Source organism: Amblyomma maculatum, chromosome 2 (genome assembly GCF_055883805.1).
Source record: "Amblyomma maculatum isolate TAMU_Amacu chromosome 2, ASM5588380v1, whole genome shotgun sequence".
In the NCBI taxonomy this organism is placed as follows: Eukaryota; Metazoa; Arthropoda; class Arachnida; order Ixodida; family Ixodidae; genus Amblyomma; species Amblyomma maculatum.
The window spans coordinates 67576831-67604530 of NC_139345.1; the positions used below are offsets into that span (position 1 = coordinate 67576831).

The window sequence follows — 27700 nt, forward strand, 5'->3', positions numbered from 1 at the left end:
AGCAGGAATTTTACTTATCCAGGGTTCATTTGTAGTGAAATGTATATCTTATGCTGGTTTCCTTCAAGTTTTCATTCTTTCATTTTCAGGCGAGCCTTGAAGCTTTGAATGCTTTCTTGAAGCAGTATTACCCTGTGACAGAGACTACCAATACACTTATTCTTTTGTCTGCTATGAGACTTATTCAGTGCGTGGTGAAAAACAGCACTGCCTTTCTGTAAGTATGCTCATTGTCTACTGTGTGCAATTTATAGGATGTACAGGCTGCTGTGTACTGGTCACAGCTGGAGCAACTGCTGACAGTCTCTGCTGCTATTGTGTGGAACCAGAAGGGTAGAGGGGTGGGGGGTAGGGGTAATGCTTTTTATTTATAGACACAGATTATGCATTTTCCTATTCTGCTCCTGGCATGTTGCTGTTTCGAACTTGCATTACAGTACTTTGTGTTGGCTGCTTTATGTCTTCCACATGTAGTGGTGCTAGGCTTTGAGGGCACTTTTTACTACAGGGCTTTGTATATACTGGTAGTTGAGACTGTTGGGCACTGGAAATTTTTGTGTCAGTACAAAGTGCATCACTAGACCTTTGCCCCAAAGCATTCTGGAAAGAAATTCTGACAGGGAGGGCAAAAATAAGAGGTTAACCAGATATAATATGCAGTTGCTATCTTGGGGAAAGAGGAAAAAAAAAAAAGGAAAACTCTGAAGAAGAGTCCCAGATTTGTGCTCTGGGTGAAACGATATACACGTGTGCAATGCTCAGGTCATCTGGGGAGGACCACCTGGTGGATTTCTTGAGGACAGTCTCTGACATCAAAGTGCCTCCGCCTGCTCTGGAAGAATTGCTGCTTGGTCTGTCTAAGGTATAATACAGTTCTATTGTCCATTCTTTTTTGTTTTCTGCAAAATCTGCTTTTGAATCGCTTAAAACTGTAAGTGAAAATATTATTTGCAAAGTGGAGATGGCTTGGTTTATGGGACTTAACATTCTAAAGTGACTCAGGCTACGAGAGACACCATAGTAGAGGGCCCTGGGAACTTCGACTACCTGGGGATCTTTAGCTTGCACTAGGATCGCACAGCACACAGGTGCCTTTCTTTTAGCTTCCATTGAAAAGTGGTCGCCACGGCCGAGATTCGATCCCACATCCTTTGGTACAGGAGTCGAGCGCCCTATAACCGCTGTGCCTCTGTGGCAGCACACAGTGAATGTTGTGTATATTAGATGGTACTTAAAATCTAAAAGCTTAACTCTTCAGTATATAAGTAGAGTTTATAGCAAATACAGTCTGATCTAGTCTGTATGACCATAGCTGACATGAAATTTAGGATGATGTAAATTTGTAAAATTCTTTGGGTGGATCGCATTGTGTATGTGTGGAATTTCAGTTCTTTCGAATCCACCTTTGCACCAATATGGATTATGTAAACATATGAATTCCAACTGAACCTTCTAGCGCTTATTGGTGCCTGGATATCGGTAATGCGTGATCGGCAGTCGTATGATCTGCACCATACGCAGTCATTGGTGGCTACAGTGATGGCAGGAGCGAGCAGTGCTATACGGCCATGTGTGAATACGACCGAGCGCGGTCTTATCTGTGTAAATGCATTTCACGTGCTTTTGCATACATATTTTGTTTATTTTCGACTAAACAAATATTTTTCGCAGCCCTGTGAGGCTTGTGTCATGAGATTTACAGCAGAGTAGTACAGCAGAGTCCTCGTCAACATCACAAAAAGGCAGCGCCTCCAGCTGGTTTATGCATCTCCTTTCTCCCCTGCTGTTTACAAACCATGTCCTCTCCTCTTCAGCGTGGCTTGACGTGCGGCGACCGACCTGCGCGTGGGTGGTCTCACAGCATCCTAAAATGGTATGAAGGAGCACTGAACAAGGGTAAAGGGGAGTACGCCTCAGTTCGCAAGTTGAGTCAACGTTTCGACAAGTGGACTTGTTTTCGTCTGGCCCAGACGAAGACAAGTCCACTTGTCAAGACGTTGACTCAACTTGCAAACTGAGGCGTACCCCCCTTTACCCTTATTCAGTGCTCCTTCATACCGTGCAAACCATCTTCTTCCTCTCGTTCTACCAGTATCCTAAAATGGGGTGACTAGGGGTGGGCCTTTCCTGCTTTCACTTGACTCCACAGCACCACTTAAAGGGGCTTGTGCACAGCAGCGCCGACGGTGTAAGGGACTTGGCCGATTCCATGTAGCCTTGAGAAATGTGGCAGAGGAGCAGTCGCTGCAAATGTGCCAGTGATTACAACAAAATTCGAGCAGTTTCTGTGCTCGACCGCACTCAACTGTGTTGGCATGCTTCGTTCATTCCATTTTATTATTTTTATGTATGTTCGCTAAGCATGCAATCAGTCTGTATATTTGTAAATATAGTTGCCTCTGCTGTCCTATTAGACGTATGAGTCTGACTGACTACCCTATTGATTTCAGTTCAATTTTCATTGGTGGCAACAATTTTTATATGGCTGGGCTGGTTCACCCCCATCTGGAAGTATATGTCAGGTGTCTGAGAAATGTATAGAGTTAACATGGCTGACTGGTATATTTATCTTTCCTTATTATTTTTATAAAAGTGCCAGCATTATTCCTGTTTCCGTGTACGTATATTCCTTTTTCGAAAAATGCGGTACTAAATAATATGATCTCATAGTAATACACGAATATGGACCTCTGAAATTTTATTAGGCTTTAACATAGCCAGCTTACTGAACTTTATTTTCAATGTTGCCAGGAGAGGAGAACTACACCCTGGAGTGGTATTGAAGACATGCGTATTTCTGAGCTCACACGTTTGATTTCCAGAAAAATGATTCACCCCGGCAACAAGATGCAGATGATGGGAAGTGAGAGGGATAACTCAGAAAGGATTGTTCAAGGCTCGTAATCATTCAATAACATGAACGGTCAGCCTGAAGAAAGCGCGATCGTTCTTGAGCGCAAAGGACATGGACTGCTGTGTGTTATCTGCGTGCAGTGTACCCAAAAGGCATACTTATGAATTATTGAGAGATATGTGGCCAGTAGAAGCTTTCTTGGGAAAATTAACTGTTCTGATTGCACATGAAGAAAGGAAAAGAACATGCACGATGAACATGTTGTGCAAATAGGGAACGAACAGGAAAAGATACCTTGTCATTTGGTATAAAATATAAATGGGAAGGAAGGGAAAAGGAGCCTAAGAACTCGAAAAAGTAGCAGAACGCTCTGGTGTACGTACTACAAAACAAAGAAGGAGGCAAATGAAAGCAATAGTAAAAAGAAAGAAAAACAGCAAAAATTATTTTGAATGTAGTTTGGAAAAAACACTCTCTGCACCATAGGGGCACACAAGGTTTAAAAAAATTAAATCGAATTTTCATCTTGAAACAAGTTTGTGAGATGCAACACAAGATCATGGACTGTGTGTTTTTTTGTTTTTTTCATCCTTTTAATGCAGCTCTTTTGCTGTGGGTGAAATAATCCTATCACCAATATAATGATGTGCTTTTGCAAAACAACTTTTATTTTGACATTTCTACTTCGTTCCATCTCAGTGCTCTTGTCAGTTTACCTAGCTATACTTTAGCCAAGCATGACAGGAATCTGCAGTATGCACTGTAATTCACAATTCTTTGTTTCAAGTGCATTGCTCACTGCTTGTGTCAACTCGTGTGCTCCTAAAATGCTTGCTTCTCGTTTCTTAGCGGTAGTGCCCATCGGCATACGTTGACTGCAGACAAGGTGCAGTGGACATGTTTTGTTTCTGAACCAGCAAAATGCTTTCTCGGCTGGCTGCGGAATGTTGATCGATGCTGTGTCTTTAGCGCAGGTTGAAACTGTGCGCATTTTAAACGTTTTTTAAAGCTTTGCCATTGCAGTAAGCAAGGCAGCATACTGCATTACGAGTGCAGACACTCATGAAAGTGAAAATCACACAAGCATAACAGGAAACAACATTTGCTGCAGTTGGCCTCAGTGTGGAATGCATGTTTATAATACGATTGCAGCGGCTTGCTTCATTTGTGTGAATCATGGTATAGGGAGGGAAATTGAGCATGAAGGTGTGTCGGCAAGTGCCCTTCGAGTTCTGCTAAAGCAGACCCGAATGGGGGCCAGAAAAAATAAGCTAATTAAGCAGCTTTGTCACTTTGATGCAGGGGATACAGCTTCACTTACAGTGGGTAACGGCTTTCACTAAAGGGTTGCTCGCAGCGCCATGAGCATTTGATTGACTCCCACTATTTCCATGCCAGCTATGAAGTTTTGGAGGGTTTTTCGGCCGCTTCTTTCGAGCTGATGCTTGACTTTCTGCAGCTCGCTCTCAATGCTCTGTGTACGGGCACCAGGGACCACGGTTGTTAGCGTCCCTGGCTTTACTCTTGCGGCAATTAGCCCAGCGTTGCCGCGTCCTGGTGGTCCACCTTGAAGAGACATAGGTAGCTCGCGCTTGGCCGTTCACACCATGTCAAGAATCCAATGCCCGCGATCTACTACACAGTCATAGTTATTCTAGTAGTGTGATGGCATGCCTGTGGCCAACAGGTGTCCTCTGTTGCATTTTTTCCGGCCTCTCATATCATGAGGCATTCACCAGTCTACCTCTTCACCAGGTCCACTCGCCGGAGGCTGTTGCGGGAGCTTGGCGGCGATGACTTCCATCCTTTTCTGTTTTGAAATTAATATTAAATAAGCCTATTTGAGCAAAGCCCTTTGAGGATGATGTTGTAATGTGCTTGGTCATGCTTTATGTTACGTGAAGTATGTTTGGTACTACCCGCACCTCTCTCTTTCTACGACCACTGGTTCGCTCGCTACGACCCCTGAAGGTCACACCTCATCATGGTTTCGAGGACCAAATGCCGTCTGTGCGAATCCCTCGCACATGTTAGAATTTAGCTCGAAAAACAGTTCTGTGCTCCATATAGTGCTGATTTCTTTGACACCACTCAGAATCCTGTGCCTGAAACGGATGGACCGCAATTTCGCCACCAGTGATGATTGTAAGTGGCAACATCTTGAATCTGAAAGTGACGAAGAAAAAGGTGAGAAACTGGCAGATGCAAGTAGTAAGAGCTAAAACTCTTTAAAAAAAAAAAGTGTGGAGCACCAGCTGCTGCCAGCATGTCACGATGTGCAGTTTGCACGCTCCCCATGCAGTGGTACTTGGCACTGCTCTGGTTTAGGCAGCTGAGGATGTGAAGAGTTGCCATTTGTTATGACTTCGGAATACAGAGGGGGCCTCTGCTTTTTCTTCTCCTTATGTATTTTTAAATAAACAGGCACAACACCAGGAGTGCTCTTAGAGGCAAGGTGTCACATCATGATGCACATCGCTGTGACAGCTTTGTGGTTCTGTTTTCCAGGCTATGCAGGATTTACAGAAACAGCCCAAGCTGCTGTCTGCAGCAGCACAGTGGTTTAGTCAGCTGTCAGACAGCTGGAGCAGCTTGCCCCTGGATGCTGTGCTGCGACAGCTGCGAGAAAACCTGACACCTTTACTGGAGGCTGCGGACCCGAGCATAGTGAGTGTTTCCTGAAATTTTGCGGCAACAGCTGTTAAGGTCACCTTTATTATTTTTTTAGAATTCCTGCGGCGTCATTGTCTTGAGGCAACACAAACATGTGAAGAGGGAAGGGAGAGAGAAAGCGAGTGCACTGCACCGCTCTGATCAATTGGAATGTTGCGTCATCACACATGGCAAGGCAGCGTGCTATGCTGACTGGTTTCAACACAGTTAAGTGACAGCAGAGTGACGTCACTGGCACTCTATAAAAATCTGGCACCATTGTTGTGCTTGTTGGCATGCTGGCTGCCTGCCTTATATGGGTGGATGAGTGACCATACGTGACAATGCAGAACATGCGAGTGCACACAGGCACTAGTTGTGCATCTTGTATGCCCACCTTGCATCTGTGTGCCCCTCCCCCCCTCAGAATTACTAAACAATTTAACTGCCATCAGCACTTCACACAACCTGACCTGTCTCTGGAGTTAATTTGCAATAAAGCAAGGGTAAATATCACATGTATATTTTTGCTTTGGTGAAGAGCCGGTATATATTGGTAACTGAGCTATACTTCATGGCAACGTTTTTGGCTTTGGAGGAGAAGCTACTGAGCCAAAGCATGCCCTGTCTTCCTATGTATTGGAATATAGTCTCTACTTACAGTTATTAATTTTCTCTTAAAATGTCACCTATTAAAACCTAACCTAACTTACCCTAACCTTACCTCACCTCCTCACCTCACCTCACCCGCCGTGCTTGGTGTTCGGCCGATTTCGTGCACATTGCATCATCTCACGAAGTGGCGTCCGTGTGCTGTGCGATGTCAGCGCACGTTAAAGATCCCCAGGTGGAGGCGAAACGAAGTGGCGTCCGTGTGCTGTGCGATGTCAGCGCACGTTAAAGATCCCCAGGTGGTCGAAATTACTCAGTAGCCCTCCACTACGGCTCCTCTTTCTCTCTTTCCACTTTCATTCCCACCTTCCTCCCTTCCCTTACGGCGCGGTCGGGTGTCCACAGAGCAAGTGCGACAGTTACTGCGCCTTTCCCTTCCTGTGAACCAATTTATTTGTGAACCAATTTGCATCATCTCACGCAGGTGACGTCAGCAGTAGAGACTGCTGCAGAGGGCAGTGAAAAATGTTAGGTTCTTATATGGCTCAGCAGGAGACTGCGGCGTGTCTTCCTTTGCACTCTCTTTTGTGCTGTCCAGCTGTTAAGGGGAAGCAAGCGGAGTGCTGGATTAGCTGGTAGCATTTGTGCGAGCAGAGCTGTAATTTGTTTCTCTTCTTCTTTTTTTTGTTTTGCTTGGGCCTGTCTGTGAGTTGTGAGGGAAAACACGGAGGTTGTTTTCAGTTTCCCATTTCTTTGGTGCTATATATGCTAAATCTAAATTTTTTTTGGAGGGAGCTTCAATATCTATTATTATCATCGGCTTTTAGGGCATTATTAGGTCTATTGCATGAAAATCCGTGTAGCCTTGTTGTTCTACAAGCACTGGTGCCCATAAAAGTGGCATCATCGGCATATGGCATCTCTTACGGACCTCCACTTGGGGAAAGATTTCCCGTCATTTATGTCAAAGTTATGATGCAACTGTTCCTTGTGCAGTGTTCTGGGTTGTGTTGTACAATTTCTTTTCCTATTTAGCATGCTTCTGCAAGCATTGTTGAAGGCTAGTTTGTGATAGGAGTTCAAACCGACGATATATGTGTCTCCAGTTGTATGCCTTAATCACCACAACACACCACATGACCTAGCTTAGTGGGCGACGTCAGAGGAGGAGTGAAGAGGGTGTCAGCAAATAGCACAGAAGGCATTATGTTACCAGCCAGGAAGAAGCCTTGGGAGCGGCTGTTGTGGCAGCTCATCTCCTGAGCCATCTTTCGCTTTCATGCACATTGAAAATTATGTCTTTGCTGAGCTTTTCTTGCTCTCAGTGGGTCCCATTTCAGCGCCGCTCTAAAGCATATTTCGGATGCAGATGCGAACATTCAATGTTCAAAGCTAAGGAGAAGCAGTTTTCTTGGTTGCAAAAAATTTCTTGGCTCTAACTGCACAGGGCTTCAACACATGGATGGCGCAGCTCCGGTGATGAATGAAATTATTTCAGGGAGAGCAACCCGCTCTGTCGTGCGGCTGAATCATATAGTGGAATGACGCAGTTATTAATGCTCCACCCCTGTAGCCTTCCCCTCACTGTGAAGAAAAGCTGTTGCTGAGGGTGCTTGCTTCACTGACAAAATACCTCTGATAGCTGTTAGAGCAATTATTTTAGTTAATTATTATTTGGTTTAACTTTAGGCACCACTCTTTGGTGTACATTTTTTCATCTCCCAAATTCCCACGTTTTGTTCTTGGTCTTGAAACTAAACCTAGAGGCTACAGCACCAATTTTTGTTTCTGAGAAGTTGTCTTGGTACCTTTCTGAGCTATTCGTCGATGGAAAAATCGAAGCTAAAAATTGCTAGCCTTACCGTTGGGCTCCCTTCTTGTTCTTTCACGGTAATATTGTGTGGAGTTGAGTTCGACACAAAGGGCACACTTTCCTATGCGAGTGAGTCTCGTTTTAGGGTTGTTTGTTTGTTGTTTTACTTTTTCATGTCTTCTGCAGTATTTCTCGTTTGTGGACTGTGCTCTTAGAAGTTGTCTTAATATTTTTGTTGAAATTAACACAAATCATTACAGGTTTCAGGTAAAACCTTTGTCGGGGTTTTGACAGTGGAAGCTAGGAAAGCTCTTGCTAAATTACCGGACAGTGAAGAAAACATTCGGTAAGTTCTTTTTTCTTTTTTAGGAAATCATACTAGAAGTAACCAGGCACTTTTTTTTAATTGATTTCTTTCAAACTTTCGCTCAGCCACTCCACTGTTGTCAAAACACTTCAGGACAGCTTTGTTGGAATCAAATTCGACAGGCTTCTGTATATACGGGTATGTATTTGTTTCAGAAACTTTGACATTCTTAGAGGTCCCCTAAGAGCTTTTAACTTGGTTTAAGTTTCTGAGAAAATAAATGCCAAGTATATGTGCATAGCTGTCTCGAATAAATGGTGAAGCTCTGCGCTTTATGGAGGGCCCCTAAATTCAAAGGTAACGCAATATGCATTCAGATAGCAGCTTCAAGTCATTCTCATGTAACTACACTTTTTGGCATATTGTGTGCAATACTGCCTGTACCATTGTACTGTGATCTTCTACCGGCCTCTAGAAACACATGAGAGTTTGATGTGAAGGTAGATGCATTGAGAGACCTCGGAGTGGAAGCAAGCTGGGGTTTGGATTGGCAGCTGGAGCTTGCATTCACAGGAAGGCTTGTAGAGCGAATTAAAATTGTCTTGTAAAGGAGAGCACCAGCAGGAAAGGGTGACATTTGGTGGAAGACGGGGCTTTACTGCTTCAGAGTTCTCTGTTTTGGTCTTCGCTTCACAGTTTTGAAATGTTTTGTGGGCTAACATTCACTTTAACTTTAGCATTAACTTTCACTTTAGCAGTACCACTGAATGGAATTTTCTAAGAATATGAGTAAAGCAATTCGTGATCTGGCAGATAAGTCTCGATGTCTCAAGGTGAGTGCCTGAACTTGTTTTGTGTACATACCTTTAACATTTCAACCTTTCTATGCCTGCTATGCAAGTAGACTGCACTCAATGGCATGAAACAGCGTCATTGGTTACCACGTTCCCTTGATGAGCTTTTGTAATGTAATGAGTTAGTTTAAGAACATTTTGTGTGTGCAGCTTGCATGTGCAGTTAGTAGGTGAACATAAAATTGTTCTCCTGGGTCTACAAAGCTTTGCTGTCATGTTGCTTTCAGCTTTGCGACAGGAAGTATTTTTTGGACACTTTTCACCAAATGAGTCGGGATGTGTGAATACTGCGGCATTGAATATGAAAATTCTTCTTTGTTACTGAATTGGAGTTGAATACCTGAGCCATAAACTAAGTTGAGTACAAATCGAAAGCAAAATATCCGAATTGGACTCTGACAGAATATTTGCGTAATTATTTTCTACTTGTATGAATATTAGTAATACAAAACTGTTTGTGTGAAGCAGGGATGATTTAATGGCAGCGCTGTAACTCAGACGTGACAGTGATATCCACTTTGAGGCACCCAGTACAAAGTTGCTACATAAACTCTGACTGTCATTTCATGCGCTTGCCTGCTGACGATGACGGTAAGCAAACCAGCACCACACCCCAACTGATAAGACAAGAGTTAAGAGTCATGGCTTCTGATATCAGGCATGAGGCCAGATAGATATCTTTGCAGCCCTAAACGCCAGGACCAATCATGGCAGCATGCCTTGTGACTTGGGAGCGGGCCGTTTTTGAAGCAGCCATTGAAGGGAACTAGGACATAACTTATTAAGGCCAAAGCCTTTATAGGCTCATTAGTGTGTGTCTGTCCATTTGCAGAGAGTGTCATACTCGACCTGTCAATCAAATGATGGCAGGGTTGTGTTTAACCTTTAAGAAAAAAATTTTCCTCCTATGGGAATCGAACTCCTACTACCCCTCCGATCACCAGCCGAGCGCGTTAACCAAGCCACATCGGGCATGTGAGGTGCATATTTTAGTTCTTGTCTAGTGTTCCTACCATTTTCATGGCAACATGGCATGGCAAAAGGGGTGCACTTGGTACGTTATGCCAATGCGGTTGCCGTGGAGTCTGCTGCCACTGACGTCATGGCACATCCTAGCAACAATGTGATGGCATGGGAGAGGGCAGTGGCGCAATGACGTTATTGAGACAGAGTGGTGGCGCAATGGAAAAAAACCTAAAAAGATTGTGCGCGTCACCTACGCTTCGGGCGCTTCCGGCTTCGGAATGTCACGTGGCTATGAGAACGCCACACGATAGGAGAGACTCCATACCACCAATTCCACACTTGAATGTTGTGGCGGTTTGAGGGGGACGATCTTCCGCCCCATCGCCACTCCGCAGGTGCACCATCCTCGCTAGCAACCCGCGGATGCAACAAAGGACAGGGACAACACAGCGTTAATACTCGAATGCTATTTATTGCACTTGCAAATAATACAGAGCATGCCGGCTAGCTATGCATCAATAAGGTTTTCCTTGGAAGGGCAAGGCTACGTAAGAATGACTTCTGACTCACCGGCTGGGGAATGAGGGTGCAGCGGTGGACATTTGCTCGCGCCGTGAATGTGGCGGACGGGATCTCCCGTGCGCGCTGCATTCTTCGGACAAAGCCATACCACAGCGTTTGCCGCGGGAGGTGGCGAGACCGTGCGGTATTTACCGGTTGCTTCGCCGTTGGTAACCAGAAGACGGGTGGTCGTACACGACGGGTTCTCCCGTGTGCGCCATGTACTCCGTGCCCACTAGCCACCAGCATTTGCCGGGAGAGGCGGTGGGAGACAACCGCTCGCGTTGCCGGCTGGATCCAGAACCTCTCTGTTGTCTTCTCGTGGGAACCAGCGTAGACGTCTTGGTGGCGCACCCATCGCTGGTTCTCCTTCCCCTAAGGGTATTTACCCCCTCTCCCAGCCGCCACTGCCACGATGCTCGCTTGGGTGGTGGTAATCGGCCGCTGTGAATGGGGAGACAATTGGTTTTCCACTATGTGCACTGCAACGAATGCGCCAAGGAATGCCATGCTATACAAGCGACAGTGTACTGTCCAATCTCACACTTGCAGGAGAAAGTGTGACAGATACTGCACCTTTCCCTTCCTGTAAACCAATTATAATTATATATAGCACTGCAACGAACGCACACCAAAGAAAGAAAATTCCGCTGTTCGACACGAGCCCCGGCATTGCTAATAAAAGCTCTGCAAGAAGCGCGCAGTATACCGTGTGCAGCAGCAACGCTCAGACTTTCGCATTTCTCCAATGCAGATTCTGCAGTGCTCTGGGAATTTTTCGAACTTGCTGTCTGTTGCCCGAAAAATTCGAACACTTAAGATCTTATATGATTCGTTTCATATACTTTTGAATATGCACTGTTTGATTTGTCAGAAAATTTAATAAGAGGCTTTACGCTCGGGCATTAGAAAATTTCTAGTTATTGTAAACCCCATAGAAATGGGCTCTTTGCTGCTGTGGTGTTACAAGAGGCTGCATTGTCTGGGGAACACTTGCGAAAGCAGAGTTTGGCATTACGGGGTTGCTGTTGGCACAGCTTGCTGGGAATTGCGTATTATACGGTCGCTTTATGCACAGCTTGCTGGGAATTCCATGCTGTCAGCTACAGACAGGCATTACTCATACACGGTAAGTTTTCCCATCCCACGACTAATGGAAGAAGCGTGGTAGGCTTGTACCCCACAATATCCAGTACTGTGTCATTCGACGTATTGTTTCATCTCCTTTTGTTTAGTCTGACTATAATTCATGAAAGCTTGTTTATTAATGCATTTGCTTGCATAGTCATTGCACTTTTTGCTGATGGAGATAATAGTGGAAATTTCTCCGAACTTTGATGACCACTGGATAGGTTTGTTGCGCTAGTGTGTATGTTATATGAGTAGATGCTGTATGTATATTATGTCATACATAGGTATTGGGGGCGACATGGAAACGATACCCAGAGCATTGACATCTATTTTGTCCACTGCACTGGGACTGTTTCCTGTTTCTCCCAGTGCCCATTGACTCTATGGATTCATCGTTTGGTGACTATTACAGCTGTTGTGTTTCTTCTAGGATACCCACCTTGAAAGTTTAAGGAGAATAGTGGTCTGCTTAGAGGCGTTGCAGCAAGCTGTGCTTTGGATACTCCAACCTGCCACTTGGTGAGACAAAATAGCCTTTGGATATTCTGATCTTTTTGGTTTGTTTACATATTGACACCGGGGAAGTTCTCATATTTTTTGATGACTTTAATGGTTTGCAGTTGTGGTGGGATGTAAATTAAGGGCTTATAACGCGAAAAAATAGCCCGGGGTATTGCTGAATCCTGCCAAGTTTTCTGCTTCATTAAGGTAACGAGTGAAAAGTTTAGTGAATCTGTTTTTCTTTTCGTTGTGGCTATGACTAAATCGGGCTGTTACAAATTGCAATATATGTGAACATGAAGTGGTACAAAAAAAAAAAAAAAGAAATCTTTGAATCATATTTGACGTTTCCACGCTGCAGTAACATAGACAGTGAGCTCCATGAAAGTATGTACCCAGCAGTTACCACGTTTGGCACTGTCAAGTCGGCATTATTTTCATATGAGACACCTTAACCTCAATTTGGTGGAAGTTTGACTGCCCCCCTTTTGTCGTCAGTGAATTCTTGCCATATTCTAAAAATGTTTTCTGGCGCAAGAAAACTTATTCACTTTTTGCCAATTGTTGTAATGTCATGAACAGGCCTTGCAGCCAGCTGCAGTAGTTGACTATATTTTTCAGGTAATGTAAAGAGATTAAAGAAACGGCTTATACTGAGCAAAGCAAACCACAATGGAGAGAAGGGATGGGTGCTAACCTTTGCCTTGTCTTTTCTCTACATTCATGTCATTGCTTTGTGTTGCTGTTCTGTCTCATTAAACGTCGACCAACCAAGTCAGCAACATGTGCTGCTCAATAAAGGAGCAACCCCCATTACAATATGAAGAGTATCAATTTTGTCGGAAAAAGAAAAAATCCTGGGTAGGTTTAGTTAAGATTCTTGATTCCCGCGATCTTGCAAAAAATTGCAGATTTAAGCATTTTTCGTGGAATCATGCATTAGTTACCTTCTTTGTGTGTGCTATTCTTGCTGTAGACATCAATAGAATTAACTTTATGGTATAGAAATAACTATTTTACCTTATTTGCAAGAGTACAATGAGAGGAGGAGCTTTAGAACTTGGTAAAAGTTAAATAAAAGCATTATTACTACTATAATGCAATCTAAACCTACTAAGACCAACCAAAGTCCAACTACCAAGAAAACACAAATGTCACGTTAAAGTTCTGAAGCTCTGAATATGTTGCTCTCAATGGGCTTGCCACAATTGAGTGAAGCCAAACCTCCTCTATTTTGATGCACTCAGCCTCCCACCACATCAAAAGAGACTATCGTGATCACTGTGTCATTGCTACCCTTTTTCCACCTACGCAGTCCTTTGGCCACTCACCCTTTAATTCCCCTACTGCAATCAACTCTTTTCAGTACTTTCTCTTTATTAACAGCCTGCATCACCTCCTTTCTGCATCTATAGGCACCTTTGCAATTGCATTTGCAATTGCATTTGCAATTGCATATTGTGAGCTTTAGCCCAAGGTCATTGAAAAGTTGGCTTCTCGTATTAGCTCTTGAGCCTATTGGCTGAGGATGCTTTAGCAACATTGAAAAATAAATAAATAAATAAATAAAAATCATGCTATTAGTCCTGAATTAATGCAGCATGCATTCTGATGCTCTCTTCGATACCCCCTGTGGAGTTTTGTATGTTCTTTGTTCGCAATTTGCAGAATTCAATATTTTTTACCGCAGAAATTTCGTTCTGGGGCTTAGTAGGTATGGCGCGCTTCCAGAAAAAGCTGCCTTCAAAAAATTTCACATCTCTGCACTGCTCTTAATTAGAGTTTCTTTGTCAGTCGTGGGACAGAGGAGACAAAAGCTGTGGTGGCCGAGAAGAAGACGGTGCAGGTCCAGCTGAGTGTCAGCAATGAGCGAATGGTGTTGGCTGTGCTCAGAGACTGCCTCGAGCATCGTTTGAATGATGAGCTGCTGGCTGAAGTATTCCGCATTCTTGTGCTTCTTCTGAGATGCCAAGGTATTGCTATATACCTGGAATTTTACCACACCTGTGCAAACCCTTTCCAAAAAGTATGACCTTATGTGCTGGCCTTGCTTACCCGACACAGGCAGCATCCCAAGCTGACAGCACTGCTCGCTTAATAGGGCAGCTGCATGAATTGTTTGACTTGGATATTATATTAACATAACGGCGTGAAAATATCATTGCAGTGCATTTTTTTCAGCTTTTAGCAGTGCATAATGAATGTCATTTACATATATGTCTCACGGGATTTTATTTCTTCCCAAGCAAACAATGTTTTACCAATTAACAATTGGAATTCTATTGAGCAAATAATACGAGAATCCTTCATTTGGTAAAAGGTCCTGGGAATGTCCGAATAATCATGCCGTACAGTTTGTCCAAGTTGGGTTCATTTTGAGCTATTTCAAAGGTCGGAGCAAGGTTAAACTGTATAATAAAGGGGATTAAGTTTAAAGTGCTTGAAGGTTCAGCATGGTCCTGGCAAGTTTGAAAATATGTGGTATGCTATGGAGACAGGGCCCCTCTTTGAAGAAATGCAAATTGGACCCTAGTTATACTTGTGTAGCAAGATAGTAATTACATTCATTCTGCATACGATTATTTGCAACTTTGGAGTGAAAAGTTGTTAAAACTGAGGCAAGAGGTATACCAGCCCTTTAGATTTGATGTGCTTGGGAATATAACATTTTTTTCTTTGGCTTTGTTGAATTTTGGGTGATGTTCTGAATGAGAGATTATACTTTTTTCTCAAATCTTTACTTTTCTTTTTCAGATGTCCCAAGCGCAAGTGACCTCCTATGCTTCCTGCCTGCTATCTCAGTGGTGTGGAATGTACAATCTGTAAGCTTCTTTCTGTTATAATGGGAAAATTTGAGATTCGTTTTGATTGATTGTATGGTTCAAGTGCCAGTGGTGTCTTTTGCAAAATTACCTTAAATTTTGTGTTTGAGAAACATGGGTCTTAACAGCTTGCTGCACCTTGTTTCACTAGCTCATGCTGCGTAATTTCCACAAATTTATCAGGTTTCCACTTATCAACAAGGGATTTAGGTTGTGTGTGAACTTTTCACCTTTTCGTGCTGAAAATTTTAGCATTGTTGTTCAGTTAATGATCCTATATTACTAGAAGGTCACTGGGTATACTATTGTATTGTACAGGATACACGGAAACAGCAGACACAATAAACGTCCTCGGAGCAAGCCGTTTTCTTCATTGCTCCTCCACATGTGCATGCATTCTACTTCTTCAAGTTCTTCTTCATCACATTTCTTCCATGTGCTGGAAAAAAAAAAAGGAAAAAGAGAAAAAAGTCAGTCAGTGAATGTCATAATCAATGTTCTAATCAAGAATATGGTACTATTGGAACTGCAGGATGCAGGAAAACAGCAGACGTCTTAAGATTAGGCTTTTCTATTTGTTCTTTCACATGTGTGCACTGTCCTGCATCAATTTTGCTGCAGTCATAAAAAAAAAAGTTAGTTGTGGTTTAGCTCTGGTTAAGCCTAGTTGAATTGCGAAAGCAACGGCAGAAGCTTCTTTTGCCTGCTACATTATTCTCCTATTATGCCCTATCAGTGTAAGGTGCTACATTATTGGGGACACTTAGGCTCATCCTTGAAGGGTATGACGTGGGAGCGTAAGCTGCCAGCCCACATATAAAGTCACGCTTCAACCTAGCCGTATGGACGTGCTTGCGTGTCGTAGGGGTAACGAGAATGCAAACAGTTCTGCCAGGCTGATTCTGATATCAATCCTCCCATATCAAAGGAGCGACCCGAGTTGGCAGCTCCTGCCCATGGCATAGGGGTAACGGGAATTCAAATGTCATGGAAGGCTGATCGAGGAGGTCGAGAAGCAGGGGGGTCCACGGGCCACGGACCACGATACGAGCGAGACCTGGCGCAGTGTTGCTTTCGCAATAAAACAGCCAGTGAATATCCTAATTAAGAATGTATTCTTGTAACTTTGCATCATACAAGGAAGCAATAAATTCAGCAAATTTCCACAGAGCAAGCTTTTCTTTTCTTACCATTCTTCCATGTGTACGTGTGTTGGACAACATCAACTTCGTCTTCATCATATATATTACCTTTCTTGTATTGGTTCACAGCTTAGCAGATACTATATGATTTTATTATTATCAAATTTATAATAGGGAAACTTCATATACACACCAGTGCCATGTAGGATAGCAGTTTAGCTTTTTGAGGGCAAAAGGCAAATGTTTCATGTTGTGTTACGCTCCCCAATTTATCCGCTGTACTTCAACGAGGGCTTAGGCTTGTGTATATTTGCTTTTTTGAAATTGCCTTGGCATTCTTAGCATTTGTTTCTTCATTGCAGTATGCTTTACGTTGCCACTGCTCATTTTTTTATGCTGCAGTTGTTCAGATGCTTCTGGTGCATTTTTTTTTCTAATTGCCGAATCGCTCAAACGTATATACTGCAGAAGAAGCAAACATTAGTGTGAAAAAGATGATCAGGCAAGCTGATTAGTGTAGCCATGTGTATATGTTCACATTCTTGTATACGAGCTGCCTCTGTGCTTTTATTGTCATTTTACTTGAGAGGGAACTAACTTATATTCAATGTGGATGTGACATACAGTGAGCAGAAACTAGATCAAAGGACATTGCATTATTTTCAGCACCATCAGCTAGCATGGTAGTGAACAGTTAGATTAGATTCTTTTTTTTCAAGAAGCAGAAGTTTTTCTAGTTGGTGCTTCAGTAGCTAGCACTGGACAAGGCAGGTGGATGCAATGGGAGACTTGTTGATCCTACCGCTCATGTGACTGGGCTAACAGTGATAGCAAAGGTGGCAGCGAAGACTAGTTGCATTGAAGGTGAAGCCATAACTGGCTGCAGGTCAGCAGAGGGCATATATGTGTGCGACATTCTGGAGTTTCTTCATTGCGGATAAATGCCTGTGTTTGCCGCTTTCGCATAAACAAATTTGCTTCTGGAAGCGTGGTCTGTGATCAAACCTTTGCATTCACTGGTTATAACTATTGAAAACAATGTGCGATCGATTCTGAACCAACATTACAGGGAAAGATGCCCGGGCCAGATTCCGCTAAGACGACACTCCAGTTTGATGGAGAAGGGTGTGACACTGTGCTTTGTGCAAGCCTAACTGTAGCCAGCTTCCTTCCGCGTGGAAACTTCAGTGCAGAACCCTTGCTCAATCAGGCACTTGTGAGTACTCTTTGGCTACCTCTGATGTGGAATGACATGATTTTGGAACTGATGAAGTGACTTCTTTTAAGCGTGTAAAAGGAAGCCAACAGCCAGTAACACAAAGGAGAGCATAGGGGATTTTTTTGTTTAGGTGTTGATCAATGTGAAATGATAATGTACTTGGGGAGGTAATTGATTAGTAAGTAGAATAAAAAAGAACCACGTGCTGCCTTTAGGATACAAACCCACAAACTCCGAATTTTGCGTCCGTTGCTCTACTGACTGAGATAGGGCAGCTGCTGTTCAATAATTTATTTATGTTGCATGTAACATATCCTTGAGAATGTTTGTGAGCGCCACCCTCCTCCATAGCGACGGACATGGAACACCCTGGAATACCATCAGTGTCACATGAAACGTGATCCTGACGAGGAGGGTGGGAGCGGTGCGATAATCCTCTTACGCTTTACCTATGACATCAAGGCCGTCATAATCAAAGCCTCGTTAAGCTAGTCATCAAACAAATGTTGGGAAAATGATGGGCTTTATTGTGAGATGCATACAAAGGGAGCCAACATTCAGCGACACAAAGGCATGGTTCCACCAGTGGCACATATTTGTTTTTTTCTTCTACTTTATAATCGGTTATCTGTACCAGTGCATTGTCATTTCACATGGATCAACACCAAAATAAAAAACCTCCTATGCTGTCCTCTGTGTGACTGGCTGTTGCCCCCCTTCTTATGTGTTATGTGTCTCACAACAATGTCCCTCATTTTTTTCTACATTTTTTTGCCAATTTCTTTAAGCGTGGGGTTGTAAATTCACTTGTTTGCATCATAAAGAAGCATTAACAATGACATATGAGAGATTCAAACTTGTGCAAGTTTTGTCGCCAAGCCTGGTTGATGTTCTGAGTATAGCTCTTTGATTTGAAGCTAAATGTCTAAATTAAAAGACCCACTAGGCAGCATGTGTTTATGGTTGTTTATTGAATTGTAAGCTTTGGAAAAAGGTGTGCATTGGATAAAAGGCACAGAAGTTATCAGTGCGTTCATATGAAATGGCCATGTGCATCCTAGTTGCACAATGCCTGTTCAGTAAGTGCACGTTATGTTTTTTTAAACATGAAAGTATATTTCCCAAGTTTCAAGTTTTCTACTCAAATGAATCTGCTGGTCTCACAGCACAGTACCTGCAGAAGGTTTTTATTTTTTTTAATAATTTGTTTCTAACAGCCTGATGTTACAAGATAGTAGAATTTGTCCCATCTTGACAATCTTTTGCTGTTTTGCAGGCTGAAGGATCGAGTGATGTTCAGAAGGCTGCCTTGCACGCGTTGTGCCATTGCATATTGCGAAGAACTGCATCGACGGCAGCGACTCAAAATCTCAGGTGATACATTCTGCCCTTATTGTCCTTTTCTTAGTGTTTATATTGGTGATAGCTGCTCTGCGCAACCTTTTCGCATTTGCCTGAAATGTTTGCATGGGATTTCTTCTTCTGCACTACATTTTGTCATGCTAAATCCCCGCTGGACTATCGGCAGGCTCCTAGCACATGAGCCAATAAAGGCATCACACCTGTCTTTGGCCTAACTGTTCGCTGTTTATTCACATATTTACTGGCACCATTAAAACTTCTCATTAAAAGTGACTCTTGATCATCACTTTCTTGCTAAGTTGCTACTGCTGCGGTGTCTGAGTGGTTTTGGCGCTTGACTACTATTTGCATGTGGGTTCAATCCCGGCTGTGGTGGCCATATTTTGGTGAAGGTGAAACACTAGAGATCTATCTGCTTATTAATGAACTTTTAGAATTAATCCAGGAGACTCCACTGCGGTCTCCTTTGTAGCTAGTGACGCTTTGGGAAAGACTTCCTTGCTGCCTTTAAAGCATTTAGCACATGCTTGGCGGCATGCACAAGGCTGTGTAGAAACATGGAAAAGTTGGATTTGATATGCTCTGCTTGCTTACAATCTAAATTGGATCTTTGGTTAGTTGTTCTTGTGTATGTAGCACCTATGTGCTGTCTGTCTGTACTGAAGGTTAGGCTCACATTTTTTTTTTCTTTTTTTGAAGTTACATTGAAGAATACTTTATGAATTGCCTATTTGCTTGTGTAGAATGGCAGTCGACATTCCTGTACCATGCTCATAATTCAAAAAAGCTTTTTATGAGAAGATACTTGTTTTTACCTCCCGTGTCCAGTGGTGTCATTTGTGGTGTCATTATCACAATGCACTGACAGACAAGTTATCTATTTTATGATGGCTTGGCAAACTAGCATGCTTTATTCTGCTCAGCCATGTTGTGTAGCTGGTGGCAGTAATTGTTTAGGCCAGAACAAAACGATACTTCAGGTATTAGTCAGTCATTGGTAATAACTTACCTGAAGGCTCACTTCCAGGTTCTTTTGATGGTTAGAGTCCTTGGATGCTTCCTTTTTTTTTTTTTTTTTCTTACAAATGAATGAAAGCTGCAGAGCTCAGCTGAAAATCACGGAGCGTCTCTTGGAGCTTCAGCTTAGAGTCAGAACTAAAATTAACTTCGTTAACCGTCTAAGATTTCGTTGCATACCTTTTATTGAATAAAACTTGAAATTTCTCCAACCAACACTTTTATTTTATAAAACCCGACGTTTCGGAGCCGGCTCGGCTCCTTCTTGTGCCTTGTTTCCTTTGACGTGGTGTCCCTTTTCACAAATGTCCCTGTAAATCTCGCGCTGGCCGCCTCTCAAGAAGCCCTACAATGCGACGATACACTCAGCGCACGAACCCCACTCAGTGTAGACGAGGTATGCCGCCTTCTGGAACTATGCTTATCAGACACATACTTCTCATGCCGCGGAGAATTCTACAAACAAGTTAAGGGAACACCAATGGGTGCCTCCATCTCTGTCGCTATGGCGAATATAACTATGCAGCACATCGAAGAACGAGCTCTCAACTCTTTCTGCCCATCGCCAAAAATTTTTCTGAGATATATCGATGACTGTTTCTCAATTATTAAGAAATCTGAAGTCCAAAATTTCCTCTCTCATCTAAATTCCATACAACCGGAGATTCAGTTCACCCTAGAAATGGAGAAGCGAGGCGCCCTGCCGTTTTTGGACGTTCTGGTGACGCGAAAAAACAACCGTCTGCGATTCTCCGTATACCGAAAACCCACCCACACAGGGCGATATCTGCATTTCACTTCGAACCACCTGACAAGCCATAAAGCGTCAGTTGTGAAGACCTTATTACAAAGAGTGGAAACACATTGCACCACAGAGCCCGACAAAGCAAACGAAAAACGCTTAATATTCAAGGAACTAACCATGAACGGCTACCCAAAAGAATTTATCCGGAAAATCATTCGCCACCAAAAACGCAACGACAGGCCCCGGGAAGAAAATAACCAGCAGCAAACAACTACATCTCAAAAGTACGTCACTGTCCCCTATGTCCGAGGCACCAGCGAAACCATCGCCCGTATTCTAAGAAAAGAGGGAATTCGAGTGGCGCATAAGCCTTCAAACACTTTGGGGAGCCTGCTACCCTTCCCCAAAGATCGGCCACCAAGAGAAAGAGCCCAAGGCATTGTCTACAAAATTCCCTGCGCCGACTGTGATGCTGGCTACATTGGCGAAACAAAAAACCTAAAAGAAAAAATTCGGCAACACAAGATTGATGTACGAAATTTTTCAAGAGAACGCAACCCCGTAGCTGAACATTCAGAAGATTCCGACCACAGAATAAATTTTGAAGAAACGTTCATCTTGGAGACCGAGACCAATTACCGCAAAAGACGCCTCCTCGAGTCATGGCACATACAGTCGACCGCAAATAACATCAACCGGACAATAGGCAACCTCCCTGCTGTATACTTGCAAGGTCTTCGCTCTCTCCTGGCCACTTCACAGAAGAAAAGAAAAAAGTCGCCAGCGAGCACACCTGCACCTGCGGCACCCTCACTCGTCTAAACCCCCCTCCTTCCTTCTCATTTCTTTCACACACATCTCACCCCCTCCCCCCACCTTCTTCTCCCCCCGACCATTCCTTTACTTATAGCTGCACGCAGCCCCGCGTCATGCACCCCTGAAGAAGGAGCCGAGCCGGCTCCGAAACGTCGGGTTTTATAAAATAAAAGTGTTGGTTGGAGAAATTTCAAGTTTTATTTAGTTATCAACCCAACCAGACAGGCAAATCTGTCGAAATGTTTAGCTTTCATACCTTTTATTGGCACTGAATTATCGCTTTTTTATTCATTCTCAGCTTGGTCATTGAGACTGTGCCTGCACAGAGCCAGTTGTCATGGGTTGCATGTATCTGTGACCTGTGCTGCATTTTGTCTGGACAGGCCAAAAGGCAAGTACTACTTTGCTGGTATCTAGATATAGCTAGCTGGTAAGCTTCCGCGCTTCATTTTGCATTTTTCTTTCTTCAAAATTACGCTAATTCGGAAATGCGTCTGGAAGTAATTTCTTCTGTTTCCTCTTGTAGCGTGCCATCTGGGAGTGACTGGAAGCAGCCGAGCGCTGTCCATTGCTTTGCGTGTGAAGCAGGTTAGTTTCAACAGAGTGTTTTTAATCCTCCCCATGAGTTTGCTTCACATGTGTGGTTAAAATCACCCTGACCTGATTTGCACCACTTGAGCATCAGGCTATATTTCGAAAGTTAAACAATGTAGCTAGCTGTTTTTAGAGAAGATCTACAACTTTTGCATTGGCACTTTTTCTCTAAGCCAGTAATTACAAAAATATAGGTAATTAGTCTTCACTAATTAATTAACTTTAGTGAACGAAAAAAATACTGAAGGCTAGCATAGGCGACTCTGAACAGCTCTGAATTGGTTTCACTGTGCTAGGGCTAACCATATTTTTTAAAATCTTGCTCCAAGTCAGCTGGAACACCCTATATATACTTACATTTTTGCCTTCTTTTTCAGCACTTTCGTCTGACTGGGAGTGGTATGCTCATAGATTCGTGGGTCTTTCCTTCTCTCTTGTAGGCAGCCGTGCAGTGATTTCTATTCCCAGTGATGGCCAGCACATGAGTGATTGTGTCGTCAAGCTGTGCGCTTCCAGTCACAGTTCTGTTCGGAAAGGTGAGGAGAGGTTGTGTACCGCAGCTTGTGGCATGGAGTAGGTTTTGGGTGCTCATTTCACTTCCATCTGCGCAGCCATGGTGTCTCGACTCCCTGGAGTCCTGCACCATCTCCACATGAATGTTTCTTTGGTTGGCAGCCTGCTGAACCTTCTGGAGGACTCTGATTACCAAGTCAGGATGAAGTTTGGGTGAGCACACATTGTTTTACACTGTTGAAACTTTGCAGGGAAGCATGTTTGAGGTTGCTTTAGGTGAGCCTAGGTAGCACCTTCCTAAAATTAAATTATGTTAAATAAAGACAGTTATCAAGTGAGCAAACATGTACCATACGCCAGTCAGACCATCGTAATAGCTTGAGATATCTTGATATACATATAGTTGTGTATCTGTGTTCTGTTTGGTTTTTAATCTATATCCCTACACTAGTGAAAGCAAATACAAACATAGAAGTTGGTAAGGGAAGTTTATCTTAATGGTCTTAAATTAATGATCTTTACAGTTTTAGAGCACAGCTTTTTGGCGCCCGTTCCTGCATTTTGCGTCGCCGCCGTAGTCCCTCGTAACCAGCTCCACAGCCGGGGCAGGGTGCGCTCCTGGTGCCATTTCTCCCGCACTCCCACTGCACTGTGAATGCGTAAACTGTTCGTGGGTCACCCAGTGACTCAGCTCATACGGTGTGCTTGCCACAGAGAGGAGGAGGAGCTTAGCGGTATCCCAGTAGATGCGCTCGCCAGCACGGAGAGGAGGAGATGGGTAGTCTCCGCACTGTGCATGCGTGAGGCGCCGCGGAGAGCTGACCAAATGGAACAGGAAAACATCTGCTGGCATCGCATATGCAGGGCATGGTTCTGCATAGCACGCTGACGAACTTTGATGCATTCAACAGAACACTGGTTGTGTTCGATGCCACATTCGGTCGCCCGCACTAAAGCTTTTACTCCACATTTGGTTCTGCATTGTTGAACCCCTCTAATTTTTTTTCAGGCCCATCTGTTAGACATTTTTCTCTAGTTCCGTGAAGGCTGAATTAATGGGGGTTTACTGCACTTGGCAGTGATATGACAGCTCCACCCAGTTTCATGAAGGTCCTTTCTGTACAGAAAATCAGTTTACTGAATTTCGTATAATGCTATATATGCTGGATTTTTCAGTACAGTATACACTTCTGTGCAGTTCTAATTTAATTTTATTTGAAAATACATGTGAGCTTGAAATAAACAAGATGAACAATGTTTGATAATTTTAATTTTTAATCTTTTTTACAAATCGGATATTTATTATTTGATTCAATATTCGAAGGCATTTTTTTTTTTCATATTTGTATTCGATTCGTATAAAAAAACTTCAATATTCGCACACCCCTATTTAATGTAGAAAGTTGGTAACAAGGTTCATATAATGTGGGTTTGGGCAATGTATACAATGAGTCCTGTCATTTCCACAGACCCAAAACTTCGATTCAATTAGCAAAATTAGTATTTTCTGTTTGTTTCCTATTAACACCAGGTTTTCATTTGCCTGCATCGTATTCGACGCCTGATTCTCCGACAGTGGTGCAGGTATTAATTGTTTAGCCCAGCACGTGATGTATGATGTTTCACATTCCACTGGGCCACTTTAGACCTAGACACCAGCGAAAAAGGCACATTGATATCCGTTACAGATAGTTGGGGAGTTTTCATTGCTTGTATGAATAGTCTTTTGTTGCGAAGCAACACTGTGCCAGCTCTTCGGCTCTTAACACCGTAACGCCGAGGCTGTGAATGACCTTGAGCCGTTGCCTAGCAATGCTGCAGCTGGTCTGGCGTGCTCCAACAGTTGGCGCTGCCGTCAACCTCCTGCCATCGCCGCTTGCTTTGCCAGATGTGTGATAGCCGGCTCTGGCTCTGCTGGGGTAGAGGGAGAGGAGGTGTAGCCTCGCAGGGGTATATATATGCGCTTCACCTCAGTGGATCCTAGTCGTTATGAACAGTGTTGAGTTGGCAAAGGAGAGGCAAAGACGATGGAACTAAACAAAGAAGAGACAACACGCTCAAGAGACGGCAGAAGCATGCGCCGCACGACTCGAGAAGCGTCGTAACGAAGATGCGGCTAGAAGTCGTGCCATGTCCTGCAGTGACTCTTCAACTGCGGAAGATACCGGTTCAAGTTCTCGAGGAGAATCTAAATCACAGTGTACGCTTAGCCACAAGCTAACAATGTCCAACCACAAGTGAATACTAAGCGTAGCCATTCAGCTGTTTTTTTCGCAACTCAAATAGGTTTAACCGAAGCTAAATCACTGTCAATTTTTTTGATAACTTATGGCCTGTCCTGGTGAAAATCCAAAGACCAGACCCTCTGAATTTATATCTTTTTAAATGTTGCAAAGCCACTGACTGCGTTGCTCTGAAAAGTGCTGAAGGCTGATGGGGTTTTATTGTGGAGCTGTGACCACACGATCGTAGCCATTTGAGCAGTAGGGTCACTCTACACCCAGCCGATTGGTTACAAATGTGAGCAGCGATGCACATACTCATAGAGCGTGCAACTTGAAAGGGACAGCAAGTTAATAATAATTTAAAATAGGCAGAAGATTAATGGAATTGAAAGAACAAAGTGAAAAACGAACTGAAATAAGGCAGTCTCGCCAGCAGCGATTCTTGGCCAAAGAAAACAGCAACATTGCATCAATATATAATCAGAGAGTAAATTGGTGTTTTATTTAGAGTAGTCTGAATTCGTACAAAAAATGTTAATTTTTTAATTGGTTCACTAGAAGGTGATAGATACTGGTTCGCAGTATCTGCCACACTTGTTGGGACACTTTCACTTTCCCACTTTCACTCCCACCTTTGTGGGAGTGAAAGTGGGAAGGGTGAAAGAAGAGCCACAGTGGAGGGCTATGGAGTAATTTCGACCACCTGGAGATCTTTAATGTGCGCTGGCATCACACAGCACACGGACGCATCTTCGTTTCGCCTCCATCGAATAGCAGCCGGCAGCGGTCGGGATCAAACCCGGGTACTCCGGCACAGTAGTCGGGCGTCTTGCCACTACATCACCGTGGCAGGGCTACAAAAAATGGGATTGTTCATTACTGTATCTTTTAGAAACTGGATGTGTTTATGGACTGCCATTTGAAGTAACACTACCACTGCAACAGAAATTTGAAGAGATGTTTATGTTTGTGTAAGAGGGTCTAGTGGGTTTATATATAAGGAGGCCCCAGTTGTGCGAAAGTTTTAACTGGTCATTTGACTGAAGGTAAGGGGTCAAGTGGTCTTGAGATTGGTGACATCATTTCATGCGGACAGATGACCACGAGACTTAGGGGAAGCGATCTGGCTGCAATGGCCAACACTTAAAAAAAAAATTTTTTAAATAGAGTAAACCTGTAAAGTAAGCACAGTCGTTTTTCAGGGATCAACCATTGAGGGCCTTGGTGTCGTGGGGTGACTCCAAAATTCACGATGCCATCGTGTCACGGCTGAAGCAGGCTCTGGGAAATGCCTGGCAGTCTGAGAATTCCCGTCTGCAAGACACGTTGCTCACGGCTGTGGGCTGTGTTGGGCAAGACTCAAAGAGCGAGGACTTGCAAGCGTTTGCTGTGCTATGCTTGTTGCAGCATCTGCTATGCCAAACTGCTGGCGTGGCTGACATTGCACGCTACCAGGTGAGAGGCACTTTGCAAAGGATTCTAATTGAAAATGTGGAACGTGGGTACATTTAAGGCTTCTTCTTCATCTAGAGCCAAAGCTACAAATGATCACGCATTGCACTTCATACCAAGTCATAGAGAAGGCATGGTAGAGAAAGCCAAAGGCAGACGGGAAATTCATGTTAAAGTAATTAAACAGTTGTGTAATTAGTTTTACGAATGAATAAACTTTGTAGAGTAAAAATAATACAGCAGACTAGGCCATGTGACCCCCAACAGCCCTCAGTTGGTTTCACATGGCTAGGACACATCATTTTCTTTAAAACGTGGGTTGCAATTGGCCAAGACACCCGGCAGAGTTGTCTACTTTTTTGTTTCGTAATTGAGCATGTGGACGGAATGACGATTCCAGTGATTTGAAGCAAAAAGAAATAACCTGATACAACCTTACTGTAAACGACACAAGCAAGTCCTTTATTGCCGATGCAGTGCCTGGCCATAAGGGCATTTTTATTTTTAACTTGGTTATTTATTTTTAGCTCGTGGAACTGGCCAAGTGTATGGGATCCTCCACTGGAGTCATATTAAAAACATTTCGACCACTCGTGGGCAAGGTAAGCAAAAGCTGTTGCTGTTTCTTTTCCAGCTGTCAGAAATAAATTTCTAATTTCTAGCTTAGTCTTTTTGCTGTTAAGGTATTGACAAGACTGCATAGTTTTTGTGTTCAGAGCAGAAGTGTCTTGTGGGCCGTAGTGAAATTTTTCTGTTCATCTTGCAGTTTCTGTTTGAAAGCATGATCAAGTCCTACCAAGAAGGCAGCTTCTCGGTAAATGCCTTCCTCACCAACCTCATCGGCATATTTGGATCTACTGATGTTCGGAGCTTTCTTATTGTAAGTTGGGTACCTCTATCTCTCTCTCTTTGTGTGTGCGTGCTCTCTTTTTGCAGACTTTTCTTTACGTTGCCTTTGTTCTGCATAGGAGCAAGGGCACTTTTATATAGTCCTTATGTTACTTTCCTTTTGTCTGTTTGCTTTTTTAATGGCTGAGTGGGGAGGAGCCTGGCAGACTAGACTAGGACACATCATAACATTCTTTGCTCTCGTGCCACATCTAGTGCTCAAGCATTTGCGTTACTCTTAACCATCCTGTGAGTTTGTTGTTCTGTTGCTACATTTGTTTATATGGCTTTGTTTGAATTTGACAGCATTAAAGGCAACATTCTCTAGAATATTCGGCATTGGGGTTGTCGGCATTGTAAATGAAAAATTATGAGCATGCTTCTGACAGGTGGTAGTTGGCAGGTGACATGGCCATTTACTGATTGGTTGGCAGGTTGTGTGAAATCATGAAACTACATGACGTGGCCGAGCTGGCAGGCACTTGCAAGTTGGCTACTACTTTTTTTGAGATAGAGTGGCGAGAGCGGAACGGAACCCTCCGCACCCTTGGATCTTGATGCTTTACCTTTAGTCCATGAAGGTACATTCATGATGCTTGGTTAAAGCGGGGACTAATATCGGTGTGGTGGTCTTTCACTAATGTGTTAGCTTAT

General features: G+C 43.4%; 1 protein-coding gene across 1 annotated transcript in view; it reads left to right on the plus strand.

Annotated features, from left to right (window-relative positions):
* Positions 1 to 27700, plus strand: part of mei-41 (ATR serine/threonine kinase meiotic 41) — a 117106-nt gene that overhangs the window by 18168 nt on the left and 71238 nt on the right. The window contains exons 6-22 of the mRNA XM_084594359.1: positions 90 to 217; positions 763 to 862; positions 5363 to 5521; positions 8192 to 8277; positions 8364 to 8436; positions 12181 to 12269; positions 14046 to 14224; positions 15006 to 15073; positions 17285 to 17431; positions 18711 to 18808; positions 21673 to 21765; positions 21901 to 21962; positions 22409 to 22504; positions 22580 to 22694; positions 25909 to 26161; positions 26686 to 26760; positions 26925 to 27038. Of these exons, the coding sequence (XP_084450485.1) occupies positions 90 to 217; positions 763 to 862; positions 5363 to 5521; positions 8192 to 8277; positions 8364 to 8436; positions 12181 to 12269; positions 14046 to 14224; positions 15006 to 15073; positions 17285 to 17431; positions 18711 to 18808; positions 21673 to 21765; positions 21901 to 21962; positions 22409 to 22504; positions 22580 to 22694; positions 25909 to 26161; positions 26686 to 26760; positions 26925 to 27038 (1935 nt within the window). The remainder of the gene's footprint in view (positions 1 to 89; positions 218 to 762; positions 863 to 5362; positions 5522 to 8191; positions 8278 to 8363; positions 8437 to 12180; positions 12270 to 14045; positions 14225 to 15005; positions 15074 to 17284; positions 17432 to 18710; positions 18809 to 21672; positions 21766 to 21900; positions 21963 to 22408; positions 22505 to 22579; positions 22695 to 25908; positions 26162 to 26685; positions 26761 to 26924; positions 27039 to 27700) is intronic.